The sequence below is a fragment of the Vicugna pacos genome, chromosome 10 (genome assembly GCF_048564905.1).
Source record: "Vicugna pacos chromosome 10, VicPac4, whole genome shotgun sequence".
Taxonomy (NCBI): Eukaryota; Metazoa; Chordata; class Mammalia; order Artiodactyla; family Camelidae; genus Vicugna; species Vicugna pacos.
This window is the reverse complement of record NC_132996.1, coordinates 69,048,811-69,075,374: the sequence shown is the minus strand read 5'-3', so window position 1 is coordinate 69,075,374 and position 26,564 is coordinate 69,048,811. Positions and strand designations below refer to the sequence as shown.

The following is a 26,564-nucleotide window of genomic DNA, read 5'->3' as shown; positions in this document are numbered from 1 at the left end:
CAGGCTGGCGGAATCCCTCCAGCCGCCGCTCTGGGCCGCACCTTCCAACGGCCTCGCGCGGTCTGCGCGTGCGCACTAGCCCAGTCTCGCGCCCTCCAGGCGGTGGGCGGGGCGATGGGCCAGCGGTCAGGGTGGGAGGGTCGGGTGGGGTGGGAATGGGGAGCCGGGGTAGGGGTGGCGGACTAGGGACGAGGGCAGGAGCTGTCTGTGGACAAGTGGGTTCCGTTTGGATTTCCCTACTGGGACATGATGGAGTGGCGGGGTAAGCCACACAGGGCAGCGAGGGGGCGCGACAAGACCCACGGCCAGGGCGCCCTCAGCCAGGCTGGGGTCCGCGGGCGGTCGCAACTGGAGCCAGGAAGTAGAGGGGCGCAGATTATGCGAGAAAAACTGTGGATGCCTTGGAACGGGCTCATTGTGATTGGGAAGAGAATGGAGCTCCTGGTTAGAAATACGCAAAAGCCAAGGATGTGGGACCCGAAGCCTGAGTCTGAGTACTGGAGACTGGAAGATGTGGGAAAGACAGTCTTGAGAGATACGTTAGGTCGGAGTCACGAGAGGATGGATATGAAACGAGTGCACACTGTAGCAAGTGCATTACAGGCTTCAGCAGGTTTGGGGAAAGACAGCTCAAAGGAGGTGGGGGGAAAGCAAGACGTCAGACACAAAACAGGGGCTGAATCTGAGAATGCAGGGTCTAGGCGAGGGTCTGGGTTTAAAGACAGGTTGAAGTTCACTGGAGTGGAAACCAGTGGAGAGGACTTGAGATCCCGAGGATATAAGCTAGGGCACAATGAAGAGAAGCTGAGGTCAAGTGGAGAGAATCTGAGGTCCAGTGGAGAGAGGCTAAGGCAGAGTGGAGAGAAGCTGGTGTTTAGGGGAGAGAAGAGGGGATCCAGGGGAGAGAAGCTGAGGACTAGTGGGGAGGATTTGAGATCCACTGGAGATAGACGTTGGTCAATTGCAGAGAAGCTGGGATCCAGTAGGGAGAAGCTGGGGACTAGTGGAGGGAAGCTGGAGGGTTTAAGAATGGGGAGCATAAATGAAAAGAAAATTGAAAGAATGGTAGAAGTTACCAGTGATGAAAGATTGATAGAAATTACTGATGCTGAGAAGGCAATTCCTTCTGAAAGGGTAGAGGAGACTGATGAAGAGCTACAAGAGACTGAGAAAGGGGTGGAGGTTGAGGAGGATGTCTTGGATGGAAGGAATGATAATACTGATGAATCTGTTTCTATGGAAGAGAAAGAGATTACAGAGGAAGGTACTGATGAAGGAGGCACATGAAGGATTTAAGCAAAAGAAGGAAAGAGAAGCAGCTAGCGGAAGTATTGCCAAGTCAAAAAGGAGAAATTAGAGCCAAGCAGAACATTATTGACCCAGGAAAGGTAAATATGAGAAAGAAGGGAGAGCATCTGAGCTTAAGAGAATTGTTACTGGGAATGAAGGCAGAGACCAGGACCAAAGGAAGTGAAGAAGAGTGATAAAGAGTGAAATGGAACATTGTGAGAAGAAAGAGAAGATTTATTAGTGTGTTGATAGAGGAAAAGTGGATGTTGGTTTCTTGGAGAAGAGCTGTGACTGAGGAGCTTGTCGAGAAAGGTTTGAGAAATGGATTTAGGATGGGCTAGAAGAATGTAGTTTAACATATGATGGGGTTTATGAGATGTAGGAGAATGCATAGGGAGAAAAATGGGAAGTTACAGCCAGATAAGGATAGAGAATGAAGGTTGTGAAAGAAGATGCAGGCTGGAGTAAATGAAGACAATTTCTGAAAGAGGTCCGAAAGAAAAATGAGGAGCTCCAAAGTGACAAAAGCCAGAGCAGAGATAAGAAAATAAAGAAGTGAAGAAAAAAGTAAGAAGCCAAATCCCATAACAGTGATTATGTTTGTTGGATTTTAAAGTTTTTCCTTCACTGTGTCTGTACCCACTTCTCCCACGTAGCTGATTTTACAATCTAATGGGACGGGCCTCTCACAGGGCCCTGTATATCTGGACCAGGCCTATCCTCACTGCTCTTCCCTCTAACTAGCCCCCAAGTTGTGTCCAGAATCATTGCTGGGCTGCACTGTTTTAATCACTTCACTATGATCACCATTCCTGCAAATTGCCCTTCTCTCCATATCACGTTTGAATTGCTAGGACTTGCTTTGACATTGTCTCAATTATTTTGTATTATTATTATTGCTTTCATCTTTGACTTTTGTTTTTGGTGGGGGTAAGTAATTAGATCTATTTATAATTTTTTTTAAGAGGAGGTAGCGGGGATTGAACTCAGGACCTCATGCATGCTAAGCATGTGCTCTTTCACTTGACTTATACCCTCCCCTGTCATCGTTGACTTTTAATTATTCGTTCTGATCGCATGGACTTTTCCCCTGTGTCTGTCTCCTTTGGGGCTTTCACATGTCATCCATCATCCACTCTCCCCGGGAAGAGAGGGGATTCCCTAAGTACCTACGGTCAAGACATCAGTATCAAGACTTAGGCTCTTAAATCCTGTTTTGTCTCGGGTAGGGATCTAAAAGGTGGTGAAAAGCAGTCATGGATATGTAAGATGAAAGGAATACTTCACCCTTTCTCCTCCACATGCTTTTTAAATTCTCTAAAATTTCTAAAGGGTAGAAACTTCATAATATTGTATCATAACACATTTATAATAGCCTCGTGTTTTTTAATTGTTAGGTTTTCTACACACCCTTTCCTAATATTCCCTAGCCTTCAAAAGGTCAGTAAACCCCATGCTATATTTTTGTTCATATAATCAAATCTAATAGATGTATCAATTCCATTTTTCACGCTGGCAATTTCCTTTTTGGAGCCCTTTGTCCTCTGGGGCTGATGGGAGAGCAGCTGCATTCTAGGCTTGCTCCAGAGTTGCTTTCCTGAGCTTCATAACACTTCTCTGTTTCTCTGTGTTGGATCTCCTACTGCCTGGATCTTAGATCTTCCTTTTCTGTTGTTCTGTAGCCTCATTTTGGTCAGCCACATCATCTAATAGCTTCCAGAGAAAATGACTGTGGGAGGTAAACTTTGTGATACCTTATCTGTCTGAAATATTGATTCTTCTCTCATGTTTGACTGATAGTTTAACTGGGTATGGGATTCTAGGTTGGCAATGTTTTTCCCTTAGAATTTCAAAGACATTTCTCCCACTCTCTGGTAACTTCCAAGTGCTTCTGTGATTGGATATTGGAGCCTGAATTACAGCTTTTAACTTTTTTTCTACTTTTGCCCCTCTATTTTTGTTCTACTCTCTGGATAGAAAACTTTAATTTTATCTTCTTGTCCTTTCTACTGGATTTTCTGTTTTAACTCTCTTGTTTGCTTGATTGCTTCTTTTCTTTTACACATGACATTTCTGTTTTTGTTTCTTATACCTGTTCTCTTAGATCTCTAAGGGATTTTCCTGTTTTTAAGTCTTCACTGTTTTTCACTATTTCCTCTGAATTCCCCTCCTTCCTTTCGGGTGTGTGTATGTGTGTTGTTGTTGGAGGTTTTTCTCAAATGTTTGATCTTTGTCTATTTATATTTAAGAACAGGGTACTAGGCAGAACTAACTGGGAACTCTGTGTGCACAGATGGGGCTTTTTAATTGATGGACTTCATTCTAACATGGAGCAGCAGGGTTTTGGTTTTTGTTTTTTGGTATCTTCAAATGTCAGAATCTGTACATCACACTGCTGGGACTATTCAGTTTCTCCAGAGAAGAATTCTCCAGTCTCTTATCTGGGGAGTATGTGCATGGCCATCAGTGCTGACGTCCTGGCTGCAGGACAGGGGAATAGGGTTGTGGATCCCACACCCAGCAGATATATTTTCACCCAGCCCTTTTGTTTTCAGCTCAGTGCTCACCACTAGTCTCAGCCGTGCCTGGTGTCCCTGAGTCGATGCTTTGCAGATTCAGTTTCTCCAGAGAATAACCCTCTGATACCCCACAAGGGGCCAATGCTAGGCTAATAAGGGTTGGAGAGGGGATTTATGAGTTTAACTGCTTTATATACAGTCTTGTAAACATTTCCCTGTTCTCAGCTCCATGCCTTTCTCCTTTTACCTGAGGTATCTGGCCCATCCACGTCCTGAACTTTGGTGGAGGGACAAGTAGAGTGAGAATATAAACTTTTCTTGTTTATATTCCCCAATTTGAGCATTAAATCCCAGCATCCTGCACTCTGCTAAGGTGGTTCCCCCTCCAACTCCAAAAGTTTGCTCACCCCTCTGATCCACTGTCATCTGCTCTCCTGCCCTCTTTGTTTTTACGGTTTTACACCAAATGTATTCCTTATCTTCATCTTGGTGGTGTTTGGAATTAAACGTATGTATTTGTTCAATCTGCTGCGTTTGACAAAAAGTCTCCTTCCTCCATTACCTTTTCATTGTTCTTAACTGAATGCTCAAAGAATAACCCTAATTTTTTTCCTGAGGGTACTTTGCTATTTTCTTTACGACTTTTCCTGCATTCCAGTCGCTAACACAATGGACAGACAAACTGCTATTGTACTGCTACTGCAGTGTGCCACAAACTGTCCCAAATCAGTTATTGTAGACATGTTGTCACTTCTCTCATCTTAAAACAAACAACCAACCTCTCCTGGCCCCACATTCCCCTCTAGCTATGACCATTTTTCTTCCTCCCTGTGGTAGGCACAAAAGTGGCCCCTCAAAGATACATATTTACTTCCTAATCCCGGGAACCTGGGGATATCACCCACGTGATGTAAGAGTGAATGCTACCTTCTAGAGTGAAAGATGGGCTTAGGTTAAAGATCTTGAGAGGAGGAGTTTATTCTGTATTATCGGAGTGAGCCTGATATGCCACCACAAGTGTCCTTATAAGAGAGAGACAGAAGGAGATCAGACACCCATAGAAGAGGAGGAGGCAGTGTGACCTCGGAGGCAGAAACAGGGGCGGTGCAGCCACAAGTCAAGGAATGTTAATAGCCACCAGAGGTTGGAAGGGCAAAGAACGACTTCTTCCCTAGAACCTCTGCAGGGAGTGTGGCCTCTGCCAATATCTTGATTTGAAGACTTCTGGTTTCCAGAACTGTGAGAGAAGAAATTTCTGTGTTTTTAAGCCATCCAGCTTGTAGTAACTTGTTACAGCATCTCTAGGAAATTAATACACTCCCTTCACAGCAGAATTCCTCCAAAAAATCATCTATGCTTACTTCTTCCCCTTTTCTTTTTATCCAGCTTTTTGTTTTGGATATTTTCATATATACAGAAAAGTTGAAAGATTAGTGCAATAAGCAACTAAATATTCTCTTCTAGGTTCAACAGTTGATACCAGTTTGCCCTATTTGCTTTATCTATTTCAGTACGTAGCTCCTAAGAATAAAGACATTCTCTTACATATCCACAATACCTAAGTAAATTAAAAAATTTTTAATTTAATAAATTAAAAATTAAGAATAATTCCCTAACATCACCTAACTTTCCATCTATATTCAAATGTCCTTCCTTGTCACCAGAATATCTTTTTTAACTTTTTTCCCTTGGCCCAGGATCTAATCAAGGGCTTGTACATTGAATGGGATTGTTAACTCTACATTAATCTCCCTGTTATTTTGTTTTTAACAACTTTGACTTTTTAACGAATCCTGACCTGTTTTCTTCTTGAAGGTCAGCATTCTGGATTTATCTGATTGTGTCCAGATGATGTCATATAACCAGTTCTTCTCTCTCCCGCAGTCCTTGTATACTCAGAATTGGGTCTTTAGGTCCCAGTTCCTTTCTCTGGAACCTTCATCGACCTGTGACTCAGAGTTTCCCTTCTGTCGTTTACTGTCTATCTCTCCTTACTAGAATGTAGGCTGTGTGAGGGATCAGTGTGTGTCTGTTGGGTTACCTGGTCTAGTCCGCTGTCTAACCCACACGTCGTAGACCCTCAGCAGGTATCTGTGGTGTGACTCAGTCCTTCACATTCAATGACTTTACCTGTCTCAATACTATTTAACATCTATTGATAAACGGCGGGAACAATTTACTCTGTTCCTTAGCGTATCTCACATTGTTCGAAGCCTCAAATGCCTGAAAATGCCTTATTCCGCACTTGTCTAAGCTTGTCTAGGTATAGCATTTCCCCAGCAGTCTGCAGGCAGGCCCCTTTGTTATCTCCCTTCCAGCACGGCCATCGAGAGTCTAAATCTATTTCATGCCTGAGCCACTGTACGCGACCAGGTGTTCTGTGCATGTGGCCTGTTTTCTTCCTGTCTCCAATGTTTCGGCTTATTCATCGGTCAGAAGTTTACAGTTTGCTCCCTTCTTCCATTCTCTAGGAACTCCAATCTCATAGTTAAGACAATAAAATAGAGATATTGGGTGTGGGCAGAGTCTTAAAGATAAGCTACAGAAGGCTCAATGCTAGCAGTAGGATCTTTTTAACCAAGGATGATGACTAACGTGTACTGAATTCTTGTAACCATCAGAATAACTTCATGGGCACCATGCTAAGCGCTTTACGTGTCCTCTATCATTTATTCCTTCCAACACCTCTCTGAGATAGGAACTGTTGCTCCATGAGATCTGCCAGGTAGAAACTGCCGGGGCTCTGAGCACAGGCAGTCTGGCCCCAGACCCGCACTGGAAACCGCTCTGCTGAATTGCCTCTGTTCTTACTAGCCAAGCCCCACAACTCGCTTTCCTAGCCTGCCAAAGCGAGGTCTGCCATCAGGCCTGGGGGGCGGGGAGTGAGGCTGTGGAACAACCCTTCCATTCATTCAGTGAACGCTTGTTGAATGTGCGCTTCAGAGGCAAGTTTTCCAGAATGTAAATGCCAAAAAACAGTGATGTTTATTTTCTTTCCCAGATCTCTGCCTTCCTGAGATCATCCACTTCTGGCCTCCTCTGATGATTATCTGAGTACCGAGAAATGGTTGCCTCTCTTATGAGAGGCCCTCACGGGCATGAGGTCAAGACGGGCCGTTTTCGGTGCAGTGGGCCTCTCAGATTGCGCTGCACAGTATATAAATTGTGAACCAAATAATCAGACTTGTTCTTCGGCTGGATTACACTTTCTCCCGGAGTATCAGATGCATTCCACTGAGACCACAGAAAGAAAACACAAAGATCAAGAAACCGTGACACCAGCTTGTAAGTGCAGATATTTTCAATCATCTGGGTAGCTGGAACTTCATATATATATAAAATACCATTTTTTACTAAAATTAACCAGATGTACACATTTTGGGGAATCTAGGGCTCCTGAGTGATTTTAAGTATTTTTATTATTCTTTCTTTGCATATTCCCAAAGATCCCTGTTTCTAACAAGAAGTTATATTAAAAGTGATATTATTGTTTGGCTTTTGTTCAAATGCCCACTTGGTCCCCTGAATTCATTCAGCCGACACTGAACACTCACTCTGTGCTAACTGGGAATGCAACAAATATAAAGCACCTGCTTCTGGCCCTTGGCTTCCTGTCTCCTGTTGAGACAGGTGTCTCAGTGTCAGTTACCATGCATTGTGAGATGGGTTTGAAGGGCCTATGTACTAAGTGTGGTGGGAAATGCAGAGGCGGGAGGGCCCGACTGTGGGGCCTGGTTGGGGCCATGATCAGAGAAGGCTTTGTGGTGGAGATGACCATTTGGGGATGGACTTAGAAGGGTGAGAAGGGGTCGACACTGGGTGAGGACAGGACAAACAAACATTCTAAGCAGAAAGAATAGTGTTGCTAATGAATAAGCCATGTGGCTTATTCAGGAAAAGGCAAGAAAAGTACTTGGGTGTGGCTGGAGCAGGGAGAGGGTTATAGCCACCTTCTGTAGGTAGGGTATGAACTGGAGGAGAGCCTGGGGCCAGCATTGAATGCAGGATTAAGGCAGTTAACCTTTGTTCTGTAGGTGACAGGGAGAATGATGTCATCGGATCTTTGCTTACGTAACTTGCCAAACCAAGAGGTGGAATCAGCTGGGTACAGCATGCGGGTGGGTCAAAGTGGGCACTAAGTAGGTGCTGGGCACAGAGTAGGTGCTCAGTAAGAAGGGGGCTTGTTTATTAGATCACTGTTATGCACAGTTCAGGGCTGAAAGGATGAGGCTATGAACTAAGGCAGAGAAAGTGGGGATGAAAACAGGAGGACAGGTTGGAGAGAGTTTTAGAAAACTTATTTAACAGGATTTGCTGATTAATTGTGAATGGATGGTGAGGAGGGAGGAACCAGGCTTACAGCTGCTAATAGGTGATATCTGTCACCTTACTTTGCAGGCGGGAGCTTTGCCTGCAGTATCTCATTTAATCCCATAAGATCCATGTTAGAGGGGTTGTACTGTTATCTGCATTTTATAGATGAGGAAGTTGGGGCCGAGAGGGGTCAGTCAGAGTGACAGGCACGTACGCTGTGGTAGTAGTTAGGATCCGAACTCAAAGGAGGGAGGTGAAGCGACCACCGTAAGAAGCAGTTAATGAGCGGCAGATTCAGGCTGGAACCCACTGGAACCACCTACTGCTCCCCAGATTCACAAACAGGCTGCCTAAGCACCGCATCCGGCCACAGACGTGCAGCGTTTGGCCCATAGTATATTCTTAAAGCAGTTTTTAAAACTAATTGCTAATGTTTAAAAATCTAGAGTTTATAATAAAACCTGGGTTTCTGGTTTTTCTTGAAAAGTAAGAAGATCTGGTCACACTGGGCCCATACAGTCACCCTTGCTGCCTGTCTGCATCCCCTTCTGCTGGGGCCTGGCTCCCCAGTTGGCCAGAGCCCGCCAGCCTGTCTGGGTCCCTTTGCAGGTGCCTGAGTTTGCCTGTCCAGTCTGATGCCAGGCTGTGCTGGTGCATTTGATCTCATGTGAAGCCCAGGCCTCCGTTGATGGCCAAATACTCTTTTGGAATGTTAGGGAATAAGAGATAAAAACAATCATGTGTTTTGCTTTGTTTGGTTTCTCTCTTTCATGCTGTGGGAATTGAGAATAACGAAATACCCACTGGTGCTTGAAGCCCACAGGGAAGAGGGTTACACAGAGGCGGTGTAGGCCAAGCTGAACGGTCGTAGTTCCTGAAACCCGCACCAGTTACAATGAAATAGTGATTGTACCACGGGAAACAGCGAAAGCAGCGGCCGCTCTACAAATCATGATGTGATTTTTTTTTCTGTTTAATTTGTTTTGTAATTAATAATTTGATTGAATTTTGAACTGTGTACTTTGGACGTAGTACAAGGAAGCTTCTAGAGAAAATATATGTGCGTATATGCTTGTGCATGTGCGTGTGTGCGCGCTAGCATACGTAGCTTGAAATTATCTGCAGAAATTCAGTTTCAGAACTTATTTTTAAAGTCTTATGATTTACTAAAGTTTAAAAACATGGTTTTCATGGTTTCTGTACCATTAGGTTAGAACGTGAAGCCCAGGATGGCAAATAGGTATTTGTCCCTTTTGAGTGTTTTGTTTCATTTAAGATGTGACAGTCCCCGTGGCAGCAGTCAGGTTGGACAAATGATGGATTATATGCTTGTATGAGTTTGTTTGCAATTTGTAAACTGCACTTAGAGACACAGGTTCAAACAGGTGCAAGAAATAGCTGACACCAGAGCTTCAGGAGTTTGACCCCTAATCTGTGTCCTTTGTGCGACCCCAGGCAGTTTCCCACCACACCTGGCTGCCCGATGCAGGACCTGGAGGAAGGGTGCTGCTGCCCATGTGTTTCTCAGAGGCCACTGAGCACTATTCTGGGATGGCCAGTGAGTCTCAGAGGCTCATCATCCACCTCCTAAGGGTCATCCGCCCTACCCTGACCCAGCTCTCAAGAGGCCAGCCCGGTAAGCTCTCCCCGCAGGGCCAGGGCTGATGGCATGTGGTTTGCATTGCAGATCACTTTGGTCTCGGGAGCCATTTTCTACCCAGAGTACTCAGGGCTGGCAAGGCCACACTCTGGTGCTCCTTGGACTCTGACCTCTGCCCAGCGCATTCTCCTTCCTCCTTCTCCTCCTCCTCAGGGGCTCCCCAACCCAGTGTGCACGCCTAGGGTGGGACCCGGATGTGTGTTGTGCCCAGGTCTTCCACCCTCGCCTGTACCTCCCAGTATCCTTGTGTCTTACTGATATCATATAGACAGGTGCCCAATACTAGGTGGTTGGCACTGTGCTGGGAGCCAAGGATACAACAGACAGGTGTCCTGTCCCTGGGGACAAGAGGAGCACTCAGGGACTCATTCATGAACCAGGTGGCACTTTGTTACAGTACTCACACAACTGGTGTTTTATCTCAGTCCCATTGTAATTTCATTCTTGTGGTATGGCCTTTAAAAGCCTTGGCCCCAAAAGATTCAACCAAGTTCATGGTAAAATTCTAATACTTATTCATTCACTTGACAAATATTTATTAAGCACCTGTTATTTGCCAGGCATTATTGCAGAAGTCAGGATTGTAACGGAGAGCAAAACTGACAAATATCCCTGTTCCCTTGGAGCTCACGCTGTTGTGGAAGGAGCCAGAAAAATTGTGCCAATATGTCACATGAGCTAAGAATTTTGTGGGAAAATCCCCAAGCAGGGTAAGGGAGAGAGAATGACAGGGTGGGAAGGCAGGCTGCTCTTTTAGAGAAGGTGGTTGGGGAAGGCCTCTCTGATGAGGGTACTCTCCAAGCAGGACTCAGAGGAGCTGAGAAGCAGCTGTTTGAAAGAAGTCCTTTTCAAGCAGGAAGCTGTGGGGACAGCGCCTCCCAGTGGCGAGTGCACCTGGCCTGTCTGCAGAATAGGAGGTCGCTGACCTGGACATCCAGGCTCCTCAGTTTCCTCCTCTGAAAATCTATGGGCTTGTGGCAAGGAACAAATGAATAATTTATGCCAACCATCAGGCACTGTATCAGAGTCATTCTCTTTGTATTGACTTCATCAAATCTTTGTAGAGTGTCTAAATCATCATGGACCATAATTATTATATTACAATTCTGTCCTTTCATTTTTTTATTATTAAGGTGAAATTCACATAACCTATAATTAACCATTTGAAAGTGTACGATCCAGTGGCATTTCATACATTCACACTGTTGTGCAATCACTACCTCTGTTTAGTCTCAAAACTTTGTCGTCACCCTGCCTTTCGTTTTTAATATTAATCTATGTTACCACTCTTGAAAAAAATTTTCCCCATATCTGTGCCCTTTCTGTTCTGTTTCTGATTGGCCTTCACCAATTCCTATGATTCATCATTTACTCAACAGATATTTATCACGTGTCTGCTGTGCAGTAGGCACTATTCTAGGTAAATACTAGGACACACACATCCCTGCATTTAGGGAACTCATAATCTGGTGGGGGATTTAGAGACTGAACATAAATTATCAGAAAATTAACTTAAATGATAATAAATGCTTTGAAAATTATGTTGAAAACATTTGTGAAAGTATTAAAGCTTCTAGAAGTGAGATGCCACTAGCTATTAAAGCTTAGAATCACATGACTATATTGTTTTTAAAATTGTGCTCTCGGTTCAGAAACGCTCAAGAGAAAGATCACCCCAGGAAAGTGGCCTGGATTATGTCAGAGCAGTGTAGGAAGGCAGGAAAAGGTAGAAAACAGTGGTACTTCACTCATTTCCTCCTGATAACAACCCTTGGAGGTGTGCAAGGACAGATACTGTTACCATCACTCCCATTTTATAGATGTGGAAACTGAGGCTGAGGCTTAGAAGGTCCTGCCTTGCCTAATGCCACCTGACGGGGTTATAGCTAATGTTTCCTTTTGGCCAGCTGTTGGGTAAAGCTGAAAAGCATTTTGCCCTATAGAGGTCAGTCGCGCACTTGATTGGAAGAAGACCTGCCCGTGCTGGGCTGGTCCGTATCCACCCGGCCCAGATGGTGTGCTCCCAGCCTCCCAGGGGAGGGCACTGCTGGGCTGGCCTCAGAGTCACCTCCATGGGCCTCCCCGAGTCCTGTCCTCCTGCCCCCTCCCTGCCCACCCTCCCGCAGAGACTCCTGACCCAGCAAGCTCTCAGCACCCTGGGGCCTTTTCTTACACACTGATGTGTACATCTGTGTTCTCCTAGATGATTGTTTCTTAATCATGCCGCGACATAACAACTCAGGGCCAGCAACTCAAGTCACCTCAAGCGAGGAGCTAGTGATCACCAAAACACTGGGATAGCCCCCGGCGGGAGTCACAAAAAATGCTGGTGTGGTCCTCACGGCTGCGTGGTGCGGCTGTGCCACCGTGGTGCCACCGTGGTGCCTCCATGGCACGTCCATCATGTAGGCACAATTGTCGGCTTTCTTCAGGCAGGATGACCTGGCAGCATTTCCACCCCACCCACAGCTAGTTTCGCTTTCCTAATGTTGTTAAAAAGTGCCTTCTAACTGAAGGAGGGTGGTTGAACAGGCTCCAACATTTTTCTTAATTTTTTCATATGATCATTGAAGATTTCTTCCTCTTAGTGGGTCTTTCCTTTTCTCTCAGAAAGATGCCCAGGACTGTCCTCGTTGGCATTTGTCCAAAGTCCAGGTTTGAATAGCTTTTGGACTGTGGTTTAATTTTAACCGTAAAACCTTCTTTTGGAAGAGTTACTTTTCGATCTGGAAAGAGCCAGTCTGATACAGGGCAGTTAACACCTCTTGCCCAGAATCAGTAAGCGGAGTTATGTTTGCTTACTGCTGACATATCACTTTTTAAAAGGGGAGGCTGATTTGGTGGGAAAAAATGAAAATGAAAATTGTGGATAGGTCGGTTTGGAGGACCGTTTGAACGTCTGCTTTAATCAATGTGATAAACTCTGGTGTCTAAGGAGAGTGGGCAGCAGGAGGGAATTGGAGGGAGATGAAACGCTGGGAGGGGGTTCCCGAGTTCACCTGCTAAGCTGAATGCAACAGAAAAAAGCTTTTTTGAGCTGTCCCGTGGGCAGCCATGTGGCATCGGCTTTCTGGGACAATCTAAGTTTCTGAGACAGAAGACACTGGCCCTTTGCCAGGCCACACATCAGACTGCCACCAAGTCTCAGCTCTGAACATGTGGTCACTGGAGAGCCTGTCAGCAGCAGGCATTATCTCCTAAGGAATGACTTTACCCAGGCGGTGAAGCAGACCCCGATCTCCCGGGCTTCCTGCGCTGGAGGGGGTCTGTCTGATTCCTCCACTTCCCTTATAATGCAAGTCCTTTGGTAATAATTACCTGCATTTGTAGGACCTTAAAGAACTTTTGATACAGCAAGACAAGTTAGTTATCCACCTTTTTCTCAGTTTAGGTGAAAAACCTCTCTGTTGATTTAAAAAAAAAAAGATGAAAAGAAAATGGAACATGCAATGGAGACAAATCCTAGAAAAAAATGATTTGTGCCAGTCCCAGGTGAGGCAGGCAAATTTGGGGAGATTTTCCCTTTTTACAGACATAGTCTTCACTTTAGCAGAGATTTGTGCTTGGACTTATTTAAATATGAAACTCTTCTGGAGCATTAAGTAGGAGGGAGGACAGGAAAACCGGAGGCTAACTACCAAAAGCTGTTACCAGTGGAAGATGAGTCTTCAATGAAAACAAAGGGTCTGATTACCCAGTGAGTCAGTAAGGGCTGAGACTTCCATCTCTGACCTTGTGCAGATTTCAGGGCAGGCGCATAAAGCCAGGTGTAGCCATGCAGGCCTGTTCAGTCTCATGAAAGCTTTTGAAAGCAGAGACTGTGTCTTTCACAGCTCCTCACTGCTGTGGTTCTTTCTTCAAAACATTCAGTGAATGTCAGATCAATGTGGCTTTCGGTTCGATTTGGTGCGCTTAAGGAGAACGTGGCCTAATCTGGCACAGAATCAGAACCCGATGCTTCTCACTTCTCTGGAGGACTCAACAAGAAGAGAGAAAGAAATTTTCACATGCCTGGAGGAATACAGATGAGGGAGAATAATTTAAAAAGAAGGAAAGAGAGAAAGGAAGAAAAGAAAGGAAGGAAGCTGAGTTAATCTGGGAGTCTGATCACCACTAAGAATGCATTTCTGTTTCATCGTTCAGTTTCTAGCTCAGACCCATGCAGCAGCATGTCAGGAAGCTCCTTTATTCTCAGGCCTTGGCCTTGTCCCCCTGGGCACAGTTCCTCCTTTGGACCTGGGCTGCTACTTCCCAGGATGCCCCCTCTTTCCCAAGTCCTCCTGTGAAACTGCCAAAGGCAGAGGGATTGTGGCGGCACTCTCAGGGTGATGCCAGGCTCCCCGAAGGGCACTGTTGCCCTCTAGAAAGGACTTCTACCTGGTAGTGTCTCCGAGGAGCCCTGGGAGGTAACCAGCTGGGCACTGATTCAGTTGAGAGGGAGACAGCACAGATCTTAGATGCCTGTCCGTTCGAGCGAAATTAGCCCAAGGAAGGGCAGGTCTTGTCTCCAACTGGTTTAGAGGTAGGGGAGTAGCACTGGGAACTTTTGCACCAAGAATTTTTAGGATGTTATGAGGTTTCTCCACGATTCCCTTATGTTAAGGTTTTTACCCGTTCAACCAGCGTACACAGAGTTGGAACCTCTCTTTTGTCTTGGTTATATCTCGAGAAGCACAGGAAAAACTCACAATAATGACAGTCTGAAAAACAAAAGCGCACACAGGAGGCCCAGGCTCTCAGGGCAGATACCTGAAGCTGTGGGATATTTGCAGTTGTCTGTGGACTAAAGAGTCCATCTTGGGGCGTGAGGAGAACATTTCTGCGTTATTGATCACTGAGAAGTTCCCTCTAAACACTCTAATCTTAGAAAGGAATGGAACCAATGGCTTATATTGGAGTATATGTAATGGCCCTAGTTATAAGGTCATCTTTCTGTTTAATTAATACAGAGTTCCGTGGTCTGGGACAGCAAGGTCATGTGTAGCCCTGAATATTAGCAATGCTGTCCTGGGGCTCTGAAAAATGCGGTGACCAAGTATTTAGCCGCAGGCTTGTTCCATCTTAGTGTCCAGGCTGGCATGAACCAGAAAGAGAGTAAAATAAGGAAGTGGCACCCCAAGTGTTAGTTCTGCTGAGCAAACCTCCTGGAGAGGGAGAGGATCTTTAGATCCAGCCAGGGCAGCGCAGCCCAGATGAATGACCTCACCGTGTGAGCCTCCCTCACGGGGGGCCCTGCGGCTGTTTTGGGCTTGGAGTCATATGTGGGACAACACTGCTGACAGCGTTGTTTCCTGTCTTAGACTCACCCTGTCAGCAAGACACCGTTTACATTGTTTGCCAAATTGTGGCATTATACACAATATCTTTTAAGTTCAATTAAATTAATGTTTAGAAATACTGTAGACAGAAAAGGCTAGAAAAGCACTAGAGTAAACAATGATTACTGAGATTAGAGTGCTTTGAACTTGAGCATTAGAGAAGCTTGTGGATTTGTAGGAGTTAACCAGGACAAGTACCCGTCTCTCATAGGAAGCAGGTAAGTTCCTACAGGGTATCAGCATTGATTGAGGTTTTTCAGGTAGCTTGGGGCAGACTTAGGAGGGAAGGAAAGACATAAAACACCAGAAAACATCTCTGAATACCTAGAGTTGTTACTCCCTCGGCAAAAACACTGGGGGCTGAATTGTTTGGGTCAGTTACCAGGAAAAAGGATAAACTGAGGAAGCGGACTCGAGGCAGTGTTCAGGGATGAACCTGAAGCAGCCTTTGATTTCAGAGGTGAAATAGTTGAACCCCAGACCTGGCTATAAGATGTGAAGAGTCACTCCAAGTTTATAAGCCCATTAAACTTGTGTTTTTGACTGTCTACACGTCCTGCTTTAGAGAAAACACACACGGTCCTTTCAGCCACACCTCAGACCGCTTGGCTGACAGTTTTTTCTTCTAATGACTCTAGTGAGCGTCTCTGTTATTTACAAAGTTTGGAGAAGGGCGGGGCTAGGGGTGGGGTGGATATTTGTGCTTTGGTACCTTTTCCAGCACAGAGGGTTCAAATTCAGCCCATCTTTTGAAGTCAGTCTGAACTGTCAGATTAGCAGAGACCAGAGTAGAGGACCCCTGGCTCACAGGCACACAAAAGCAATCAGCTGTCTGTCTGACTCGCTGTGGCCGTGGGGCCAGGGTCAGAGTTCTTGAGGTGGTTTGTACTTCTTCATTGACTTTCTAGGTGAACAGTGGCTGGTTCACCCAAAGCTCCCCATCCCCATTCACTTTTATTTCGATGAAATGAGAAGGCTTCTTCTTCCCTTTCCCTGCTTTCTTTCCCTCCTGGGATGTTGATAAGATCAATGAGACAATGATCATAAAGTACTTTGAAGTATTTCAAGGAGGGTGCAGACTGACTCGCTGTTACTCTTGGGACAGTTCACAAATCTCCGTGGCCAAGGGCTTCGGTCTGCAACCCTGGGCTTGGTGCCCAAAAGCAAGGAGGAGATGCTACAACACGGCACCACGTGAAATTATGGCTTGGAGTCGCTCATTCCTGACCTTGGCGTCAGCAGTCTCATCTCCAGGAGGAGGATAAATGGTAGTTTGGGCCCCTGTGTCTCCTCCTCATGCGAGAGCTTGGTTGTCCCCGGCATGGCTTGCCAGGCCGCACAGTTCCAGCCCCTGTTCCAGGAGTTGATATGAGGTAGAATGAACAGATTGCATTTTACAAGATGTCTTCAAAGATGAGGTGGTGGGGAAGTGGTGACTCCTGCTCCCTTGTGCGAGGTGGCATCAGAAATCTGATGGGAGAGCCAGGGAAGGCCCACCTGCTGGGGGACAGCCGGTTAGACAGCCCGGGGTCCGGGAACAGCATGGTGACTTCAGGCCTCGCAAGCTAGATACTGTTGTGCTCCCCGGGCCGACGTGATGATGCTGCGACCTGCTGCAGGTGGGATTGTGGCTGAAGGGCGGCTGTGCTGGTGGGCGGCCCCCTCAACCCCAGCTCTCCTTGGGTCGTGTGCTGTCTGGGACCGTCAAGCTTCTCCTGAACCGCCTTCTTCTGTGGGTGGTGAAGAAGTTGGATTTTTTCCAAGAAGAATGTTAGGTCTGTGTTCCCCGAGGAGGAACCCTTGTGCCTGTGAGGGTTATTCACCCACAGGAGAGCTGCAGGGACACAGGAATCTTCTAGAGATGCGAGGAGGGGTTGTAGAAGTGAGCCCAGAGCCCAGAGCCCAGTGGGAGCTCATTAAATCCTTGCTGAGAGGAGCCTGGCAGTTGTTGGAGTAAGGCAAGGGACACAGAGCTAAGGCTGAGAGAGATCATGGAGATGGAACGTGACGGGAGGAGAAGTTTAACTATGCTGATTAATTAAATTATCTAAAAGGGAATATAACATTCGTTTGGTTGCCAAAGGTGTTCTTAGCGGGAAAAAAATTTGCAAACTCCTGCACTGGGGATTGACAAAGCGTGGTGAACAACATGTTGAAAGGGAGTAGTTGGCTCCCGTGTTCCTGCCACCAGAATGTGTCAATTTGATGTCAAGCAACTCTTGGTGTTGTGTGTGCATGTTTGTGCTGTTAGATTTTTTTTTCTGAGCAATTCCGAGTTTTAAGAAAATGTTGGCAAAATCAATAACTGGCAGTTTTGGGAGACAAGGTTCCGCCCAGGCCTTGCTCAGGGGAAGTGACGTCCTTCCTCCGTGCCACTCACTGTGGGGTACGCCTGTCAGCCTTCTGCCTGGACACTTACGCTTTGTCCAGGAGAGCTGGGCTTATGCCCTGGTTCACGTGTGCGCCCTTGCTGATGGGGGGACTGGAGGGAAGGAGACAGAGTTCTCTCCTCTGTGGTGTGATTGCCACCGGTCAGTTGAAGGCTCTGTGCTGAGCCATGGTGAAGCAAGAGTGACACCAAGTGCCAAGAGCAGGAGCTTGCTGTGGCTTCAGTGTTTTCACGCCTCAAATTATAGGAGCAGAGAAAAAGGCTTAGTTCTGGCCCGCAGCATTCGCCTCAATGAGAGGGTGACGACAGACTCCGGAGGCCGGCCCCATGTCTCTGTTTTGCTCTGCTCACTTGGACGAAGGGACTGGCTCTCTGGACATTAGATGCAGAACTGGAGTTTTGAATGGATTTTTAAAAGTCAAAATGAAATGTCTGGTTGGCTGGAACATGATGCAGAGACCCAGGGTACCATTTCAACCCCAGAATTAGCCTCTGGAGAGTAAGCGTAGCCCGTGGCTGGGACCACAGGCTGACCCTCTTTGCTGGTGACGAGAGGTCTCAGGTTACCAAGGCAGGTAGGGGGTCCCCTCTGTAGGCAGAGAGCAGCCGGTTTTCACTTGTTCAAAAAAAACATTGACCCACTTCTCTGTGTTTTTCTCAAGGCTGCTCGTGACTCAGGGTCTCTGTGGCCAGAAATCCACCCTAGTAAGTCATGGGCAAGGAGCTGAGATTCATATTCCTGTGGAGTGGATCCCTGAGAGGGGCTGAGAATGCCATGGGCTGCCTGGAGATGGCCAGACCCTGCCTCGTCTCCCCTGGGGAGGAACACGGCTGAGTTGGGATCTGCCTTCCAGCCAGTCCTCGTTCTCCGATTGGAGCCTACTTGGCTTCTTCTTTCATGGGAGATAAGGAGAGGATAGATTTGTTTGTCCAGGTGCCACCAGCCCAGTGACAGTTGCGAGCACAGGAGCGTCTTCAGGGCGTAGTATCAGGTCCGGTCCCCTTGACGTCTCCATTCCTGATCTGGGTGCGCTGTAAACAGCAGGTTGATTCAAATCTGGGAGGCGTTGGGAAACCCCTTGGGCAGGAGATTTCGAAATGAGATTCAGATTAGAAAAAACATACTGGGGTGAGTTGCTAAGGAATGAAGCAGACAGAAAAAACTCCCATCCTGGCACTTGGTTGGCTAGCGGGAATAAACGAAAAAGCCCAGAAGAGCCCGGAATGGGAGGGAGGCAGCAGAGACAGCGCAGCTGAGCAGGAGCACATGCCTGTCCTCTTCCCGCTGGGCTGTCAACCGGGAGGCGGGAGGCGCGCTGTGTCTCTCTGTGCATCAGGCGAAACCACAGCTGGAGCGGTGCTTTCAGTCTGGGGCATGTCAGCACCAGCAAGGTGTAGATAAATCAGAGGCTCCTGCAGGAGAGGGAGGGGCCGGTGGAGGCAGGAGAGTGGGGTTGGCAGGAGTATCACAAGAAAAACTTCATTACAGAAAGATTTTAAAGGGCTTGTTGGATAATTGAGGAAGGGACTAGTGAGGAAGTGAGGAGTAACGCTCATAAGCTCAAAGGCTTGGAGGGGGCAGCCCATGCTGCTGATCATCTGTGTGCCCTCATCACACAGTCATCCTCTGTGCTTTAGCTCAGGACACCTAGCATCGGGTGGCTCCGAGTGGCAGCTGCCTGTGACGTGGTGAGCATAGATGAAGATGCTGGCTGAATCCAGAACCAGAGAGAGGTGGGCACAAGGAGGAGGTTAGGGAGACTAAGGAACAAGGAGAGGAAGAGCAATGATCCCGAAGAAGAGAAGAGGGGCAAACGGAAGGAGAGTCATGTTAGATGGAGCCAAGAAGCACGAAAAGAAAAGTGAAGATGAAGCATCTTGTTCAGAAGACTTGGAGGGGTGCAGTCAAGAATGAGTCTCCAAACATGGTCAATATTAGAAAGCTTGTCATCTGATCAATAAAACCCTTTCATCCAGTTGGATGAAGAAAGTGGTACTCTTTGAGGATGTCTGGGGCCATCCTGTGTAAAAGCCATGAATGGTGCTGTAAGAACCAGCTAACCGGTTCTGAACAAGAGGGGCTTATGATTCATGAGCGTGCCTGCCACCTCCGCCCAGAAGCCATGACTTCCCCCATCTCGTGCAGGGTGGGGACCCATCTAACCAGAACCACCACCCAGCCTCTCCCAATAGATGACAAGCTGTGGCATCCTTAGTCCACCCACCTCAGCCCCCAAGCACTTTGCCAAAATATCTGTAAACAACTCTACGTGAAGGGGGTCAGAGACCTTTGGTTATGCGCCATTTTCTCCCCCTTCCCACTGCCCAGTGCATGACTAACCAGGGAGTTCTCATCACTGGCTACATATTCTACCCTCAAAGAGTAGTCAGTGGGTCCCCGAACACTTTCCTCTGAACTCTTTTTATTCTTATTTTATTTTCATTTTTATATTCTATGACTATGGACCAGGAAATCCAAGCGTTTTCCTGAACCACATGGGAACATGCCCCTCACCTCCAGCATTCTTGACAGCCGGCACAGACTTAACTGCGGCAGCTAGCCAGCTCTCTTGCTAAGCCTGAACCGGTGATGAATGTTATTACCTACAACGTCTATCATTTGTTTGGGGCTTTATACCTTGCAAATAATATAATTATCTTATTTAATCCTCACAATAATCCTGTGTTACTGTTACCTCCACTTTATAGACATTGAGTTTCAGAAAGATAAAGTGGCTTCCTCGGTGTCAACTAGTAGACCTGGGATTCACTCACGTCCTCCAACTCCAAATCCTCTGTGCTTTCTCTGCAAGGTCGTGGTCCCCGTGGGGGTTTCAGAGCAACATCAGAGTTGGGATACCTGGATGTCTTTCCTGGCCCTATGTCTGTGCCCCATGTGACCTCAGACCTCCCACCCATTTCCATCCCACCTCACCTCTGTGATCAGCAAGTGGGAGAAGACATTCCACTTCTTGGTAAAGACTGTACATAAAGTAACGATTTTTACATCTCCTCTGCCAAGGACTCTTCAAAGTCACCAAGAAGGTTTCATTACAAAAGCAATATGGGATCATTGTAGAAAAGTACAAAATACAAACAAATGAAAATAAAAATCATAATTCCACCATTGAGGAATAACTTAGTATTGTGAACATTGTGGTATCTATAGTCTTTCAGAACTTTTATGATGTACACGGGGAGGGACTCACTCTTAATTACAAAAATAGAAAATGTGTTTACCCATAACACTGTTTTGGAATCTGCCTTTTTTGTTTTTTTAATTTTTTCTCCTTTTTTCTTTTCTTTCTTTCTTTTTTTCTTTTCTTTTCTTTTTTTTTTTTGTTAATGGAGGTACTGGGGATTGAACCCAGGGCCTTGTGTTAAGTACTAAACATGCACTCTACCACTGAGCTATACCCTTCCCCCTGGAATCTGCTTTTTAAGCTTAATACATTATAAACACTTTCTGTTAGTAAATGCTTTCACAACATCATATTTAATGGATGCGTAATATGTTATTATAATTTTTCATGGTACTCTGCAGGTAAACATTTAGATTGTTCCTACTTTTTCATTATTATAGTTTTATAATAGACTTCTATATCTGATTCTAATATTTGTTTCTTTGATTATGAATGAAGTTTAACTTTTTGTGATTTTTATCATTTGAACCTCTTTCATGAATAGCTCATCCATACTATTTGCCAGTCTTCAATGGTGTATATTTTCTTTTTTAAATTGGTATGTAAGAACTCCTTATATTAAGGCTAAAATTTTGTCTGCCAAAGACTCATTTTGACATTGCATCCTAACACACCAGTTCAAATTTGGGTATATATTCATTTCCCTCAACTGTCCCAACCAGACCATGGATGCTTTGCTCTTTTTCCTCTACTTTCTCTTTAACAAATTCCCCACAAACAAAGCAAACTTTGTAGATGGCTCCTCCTCCAGCGCTCACCTCTAGAAGCACCCTGGTCTCCTTAGGGAATGTCATTCCTCCCTGCCTGGGTGCCAAGCGCCGTAAGTGTGGCTCCCATCCCTTCTACCTCAACCTCCAGGACCTCATTGCCTCCTTAGCGTACACCAGTGCTGCCCGGAGGGGTGGGGTGGACCCCCAGAGGTTCCTGTGTGATAGTTCAGAAAACCCTGATGTGACCTTCTCAGAACCCCTGGGAGGATGGATGGTGGAGGAGACTGTGCAGAGGGTATTAGTGTTACAGGGAATTGTCTTGTTGGATAGGAGGGTCTGTCACGGCAGGAACAAGAGGACCCCACTCTCCAACTGCCCCTCTTCCTTCTGAGCAAGGCCCTAATGGCAGGGATGCTGACAGCCAGCCTGCCCTCCTCTTCCTCAGTCTTAGGCTGGTCCGCTCCTTTGCCCTGTTATTACTGCTGGCAGGTTCCAGGTTCCTTTGTGCCTCCGGCAAAAGGAACACAAGTCCTACCAGTTCTCCTGGCCTCCTTCAACTCACCGCTGCGTGTGGGGAGGGGGAGGCGCCCGGGCCTGTTACCTGGAGTCACCCCCCTCCCTGTGGCGGGGGAGGCCTGGAGGGGCCGGGCAGGAGATGGCTGGACTGGCCAGGCCGAGGTGGTGAAGACAGGATGAGTTTCTTACTGGCCAAGATCACTACCTCGGAAAACTGGGACTGTAGGGAGGAGGTCAGGGTATGCACAGGGGCGGTGTTGGGAGTTCACTCAGAGCTGCTGTGGGTTTGGAACATCCTGACCCACAGTCCATCCCCTGAGCCTCCCCGCTCACCCTGTCTCCATTTCAAAGATGGCTGTGGCTGTGACTTTAATAGGAACAAACATTTCTGTGGCAGGATCTAGACCTGGACACCCCTGGCCCCTTTGGTCTCTCGCCAAGGACTTGTTGGCTTAGGAGTTTCCAGAACTCTCTCTTATATTCCCACACATTTCCTGGGAAGACAGTGGGTTGCCCATCAGCGAGAGCCTGGGGGCTTCAGCCAGGTGCCTGCGTAGTGGTCACTCTGCCAGGCAGCCGTGGTGACCTTGGCCGCTCGTTAACCTTTTCAGGCTTCCCTTTCCTCGTCTGGGGAGACAGTACGAGTCCAGACCTCAGGGCTAGCACACAAGCCAGCAGGCAGACGGCGGCGGCGGGGGGGGGCTCATCCATCAGGGCTTCTCCCTCCTTTCCCTTTTCTCAGTTCTGCTGACGAGGGGACATTTGGGGGCTTCAGAGAGCTCTGCTCAAGGGCAGAGCCCAGGGCACCTGGCCCCCTTCCTGCTTCCTCTGCTCTCCCCCTCCATGGACTGGGCCATGTGGGCTTCCCCCACCGGAAGTGAACCCCGGAGCTCAGGGACCTTATTCGTCTTTGCATCAGCACAGCACTCGGCGCAGAGTAGATGCTCAGCGCCCATAAATGGAGACCTGCAAGGAAAGGCTCTCCCATCTCATAATCATGGTGAGACGAGTGTCCAGCCTGAGAGCCCAGCGGGCCTCAGACCGGAGCCTGGCTTCCTCACTTACTGATCATATGACCTTGAGCAAGACATTTAATCTCCCTGAGCCTCAATTTCTTTGTCCAAAAATAGGAACTATAATAGCTACCTCTCAGAGTTGTTGTGGGGGTGAGTGATGATGTCAGAGAGAAGCGTAGCTCAGTGCCTGCTGCGCATAGTAGGAGCTCAATAAATGCGAGCAGTGATTAGCTGCTATTAAGGGACTGGTGACGTGGCTCCAAGAGCTCGGGGCTTAGCTGTGAGCAATACCGCTGTGGCCCTGCAGCCTGGACACAGAGCACTGGCTCTGTGGCACTCCCTTGCTGCCTGCCAGGGGCGGCTCTGCCCAGGTTTCCTCCCTGTGGGGGTGGGAAGGTGGGAGTGGGGGCATGCTAGCTGCCCCCAAGTCTGAAGTCAGAGGTGAAGTCTGAGGACCGGCAGGTGCACCCGTCTGAGATTAGTCAGGTTACACAGGGTTGCTTCTCCCCACCCCTCACATCTCTGAGCACGTTTTTAGATACCTGATTTGTGTTTTCTTCTACTTTGAAAGCTTGATGATGTAGAAGTATTCTCATCCATTTTACGTACAGAGCGAATGAGGATCAGAAGACATCGGTCACTTGATACCTGGCTCTCACATTCAGGAAACAGAACCTGGAAGATCTCATTCTCAGTGTACCACCCTTGCCCAGAATCTCCACCCCAGACTCAGCTCCCCTGCAGTGCTAGAGCTGGACTTGAGCCCCTGCGAGTCAGTGAGCCTGCCACCAGGAGGAGAGCCGCCAGGCAAGGAGGGCCATCCCAGAGGGAGAATTGATGGAGTTACTGATGGGTTCCAGGGACTCAAAAGCTAGGAGGTGTTAGCCTGGAGGGTGAGGGATGGAGTATCAGAACAGACTCGAAACTTGGGAAGGGGGCTAGCGTGAGGAGTGAAGGAAGCAGATTGGTCTTGACATGAAGAGGGCGGGACATCCTGGGTCAGATGGTTGCCATCGCCTGAGGGAGTTGACTCATCCTTGGTGGCCCCAGAGGATGGGCCAGGGCCAGCAGCAGTGAGAGGGAAGCCCTTCCCTCAGCAAGTCCAGGTCTTCACCACCCGAGCGCGGCCTCCCAACAGGTCCCTGGCTTCCAGTGTTTTCTTTTCCATTCCGTTCTCTTCACTGGCATTTTCACTCTGGCTCTTCTTGGGAATGGTGATTAGGTCTGGAAGTCAGACCACTGCTCAGCCTTTTAGAATATCGTGGGTGGAAAGCCTAGAAGATTATTTTGTCCAGTGTTCAGTGCCACCCCTGAGTCCCTGTAGAAATTCCTAACCAATGGCTTCCCAGCCCGGGCCAGCAGCCCCTCAGTGACGGTGCCCAGGGTTCCTCCCATCCAAGCAGCTGCTCCAAGTTCGGCAGTGCCAGGGCTCCCTGCAGTGGGGTCTTCTCCCCACTAACGCTCACCTCTCCATCCAGGTTCTGCCCAGCAGATCCACTGGAATCCTGTGGATTGATCGGATCCCCTTGCTTCAAGCCAGCAGCCAAGCTGTTGCTCTTCCCAGCTCACAGAGCAGCTTTCTCAGCCTTCAGCGCCCCCGCATCTCAGCTGCAGTTTGTCAGTGAGTGTCTTCAAGGGTTTTATTGAGAGGGGGGCCTAGAGACACGAAGTTATGACAGAAAGGGACGCTTGAACTTGGGAACCCACCTCATTTTATAGATGAGGAAACTGTGAGAAGTTAGGTCGCTTGCTCAAGGCCACACAGCCAGAGACAGGGCTGGGCCTCAAACCCCACCCCCGCTCTTTCCCTGCAAACTGAGGCCAGCCCAGGGTGGGGGTTGGGGGGCGGGTATTGGTATTGGCTGCTGACATCACTCTTCCCAAATCATCCAGGTCACACTAGCTCTTCTTTGGACAGCCCTGTCCCCTGGTGACATGTTGAACTTCCCGTCGACTAAAACCCCTGATTGTTTTATAACTTAATTTTCTTCTGATTGTAAAAATAGTATGTTCTCATTGTAAAAAAATTAGAAAATACATAAAAATACAAAGTATAAGCCTTCACAGCACTTCTGGTTGCTGTAAATGTCCCCCCACCCTACACTTGGCCATTTGGTTTTTAGCTGTAAAAATAGGACTCTCCCTTCATCCTCCATAAGGCCCAGCTCTCCCTTCTCTCAGAATCTTGTTTTGTTATGAGTTCTTTTTGGCACCTGGGCAGGGCTCAGAAAACACCCGGTGTGGCCCCAAATGAATGACGGCATGCAGATCAGTGATATGGGGAGGCCCTCTGCCGGCCCCAGAGCCTGCACCTCCTGTCTTCTGGGTCTGGTCCCACTCTTTCCCTCCCTGAAACACCTTCCTTCCTCTTTTGTTCTTTTCGGGACCCTCAGTTGTTTCCCCAGCCCAGCTGGACCCCACCTCTTCCTAGAAGTCTTTATTCTTTCAGATGCAAAAACCTTTTTGAGTTCCACCACATTTGTAGCCTGGCCACACCATTTACCCTTAGTTACACATTGACTTGCATTAATCTCTTCTCTTGGCCTGGCTGCGGCCTATTTCCCAGTGTGCGGAGGGCCCTACACGGCTTTTGTCCCCCTCAAGGCATCCATCCTGCACAGCCCATAGCTCATTATGGGCCCTTGAAATATGACTGTCTGGCCCGACCCTTCTAGGGAAGGGCTTGTCTGCGTAGTCCCCCCACCTCGAGGTCTTCTGAGGAGTGGGGGAGAGCAGACTCAGAGGGAGTCAGGAACCCGCCCCCCACCCCCATCCCTGGCTTCCTGGAAACCTGCTTCTCCTAAAGTTTACATAGCGGTTAATCATCGGTTCCCAACAATGGGCCCTGCTCATCTCAGGACATGTAAAAATGGGATTTGGTTGGCCTTTCAAAATTGGGAGGCTTCTAGAGATAAAGAGAAATCCCCTGTGCCTGGCTACTTAGAGACAAAAGGAGGGTTAGGGGCCCTTTCCAATCCTCTGTGCTTCACACAGGGAGCCTTAGAGGTCAGATCAATGTTTTCCTTTCTCCTCATGGCACCAGGACTACCAACCCTCCTCACACCTCCTGAACATACATACACCAAGGGCCCAGGCCTGGCAGACCCTCCTCCATCCCTGGCAGGAGGGTGATGGAAGAACACTGAACTGGGACTCGGGGGCCAGGGTCCCCCCAGCGATCCTGGGTAGATGATGGGGACAGACAGGTAATCTCTAAGTTTCCTTTGACTTTGAATTGCCTAGAGGTGCCAAGCTGCCTGCCGGTCTCTCCACCGGCTGTGTGTGCGGTGCTCCAAGCGCAGACCCTGAGCTGGGCTGTCTGGTTTCTATCCCAGCTCCCCTACTAGTTAGTCATGAGACTTTGGGCCAGCTGCCCAACTTCTCTCTGCCAGGTGGGGATAACAGCCTCTATCTTGGAGGGTGGCTGGAAGATCAAATGAGCTAATATGCATGAAACACGAGTGCACCTGACCCAGAACAAGTGCTGCGCAGGTGTGATCATCCCTACAGCTAGGTGTCTGACCCAGCAGTGATGTGAACTTTGTGCCCTGCTGCTTGGGAATGGGGCTTTTACTCCTGTGGTCCTGGCGGGGTGCAGGGAAGAGAAGCCAAGACAGGACCTGGAGTGG

At 47.8% G+C, this 26,564-nt stretch overlaps 1 protein-coding gene across 4 annotated transcripts in view; it reads left to right on the top strand.

The window, feature by feature from the left end:
* The first annotated feature begins 168 nt into the window (after positions 1 to 168).
* Positions 169 to 26,564, top strand: part of LOC107034800 (uncharacterized) — a 35,947-nt gene continuing 9,551 nt past the window's right edge. For 2 of the 4 annotated variants that reach the window (XR_012076812.1, XR_012076811.1), the window contains exons 1-4: positions 169 to 1,857; positions 6,811 to 7,094; positions 23,547 to 23,742; positions 24,414 to 24,556. Coding sequence is in view for 1 of the 4 variants with exons in the window: in XM_072970322.1 (XP_072826423.1) it covers positions 9,639 to 9,759; positions 23,547 to 23,742; positions 24,414 to 24,556 (460 nt within the window). In the remaining 3 variants the exon portion in view is untranslated. Of the gene's footprint in view, positions 1,858 to 6,810; positions 7,095 to 9,617; positions 9,760 to 23,546; positions 23,743 to 24,413; positions 24,557 to 24,828; positions 25,005 to 26,564 lie in introns of those variants that run through there. The other 2 variants (XR_012076813.1, XM_072970322.1) reach the window with 2 other exon arrangements.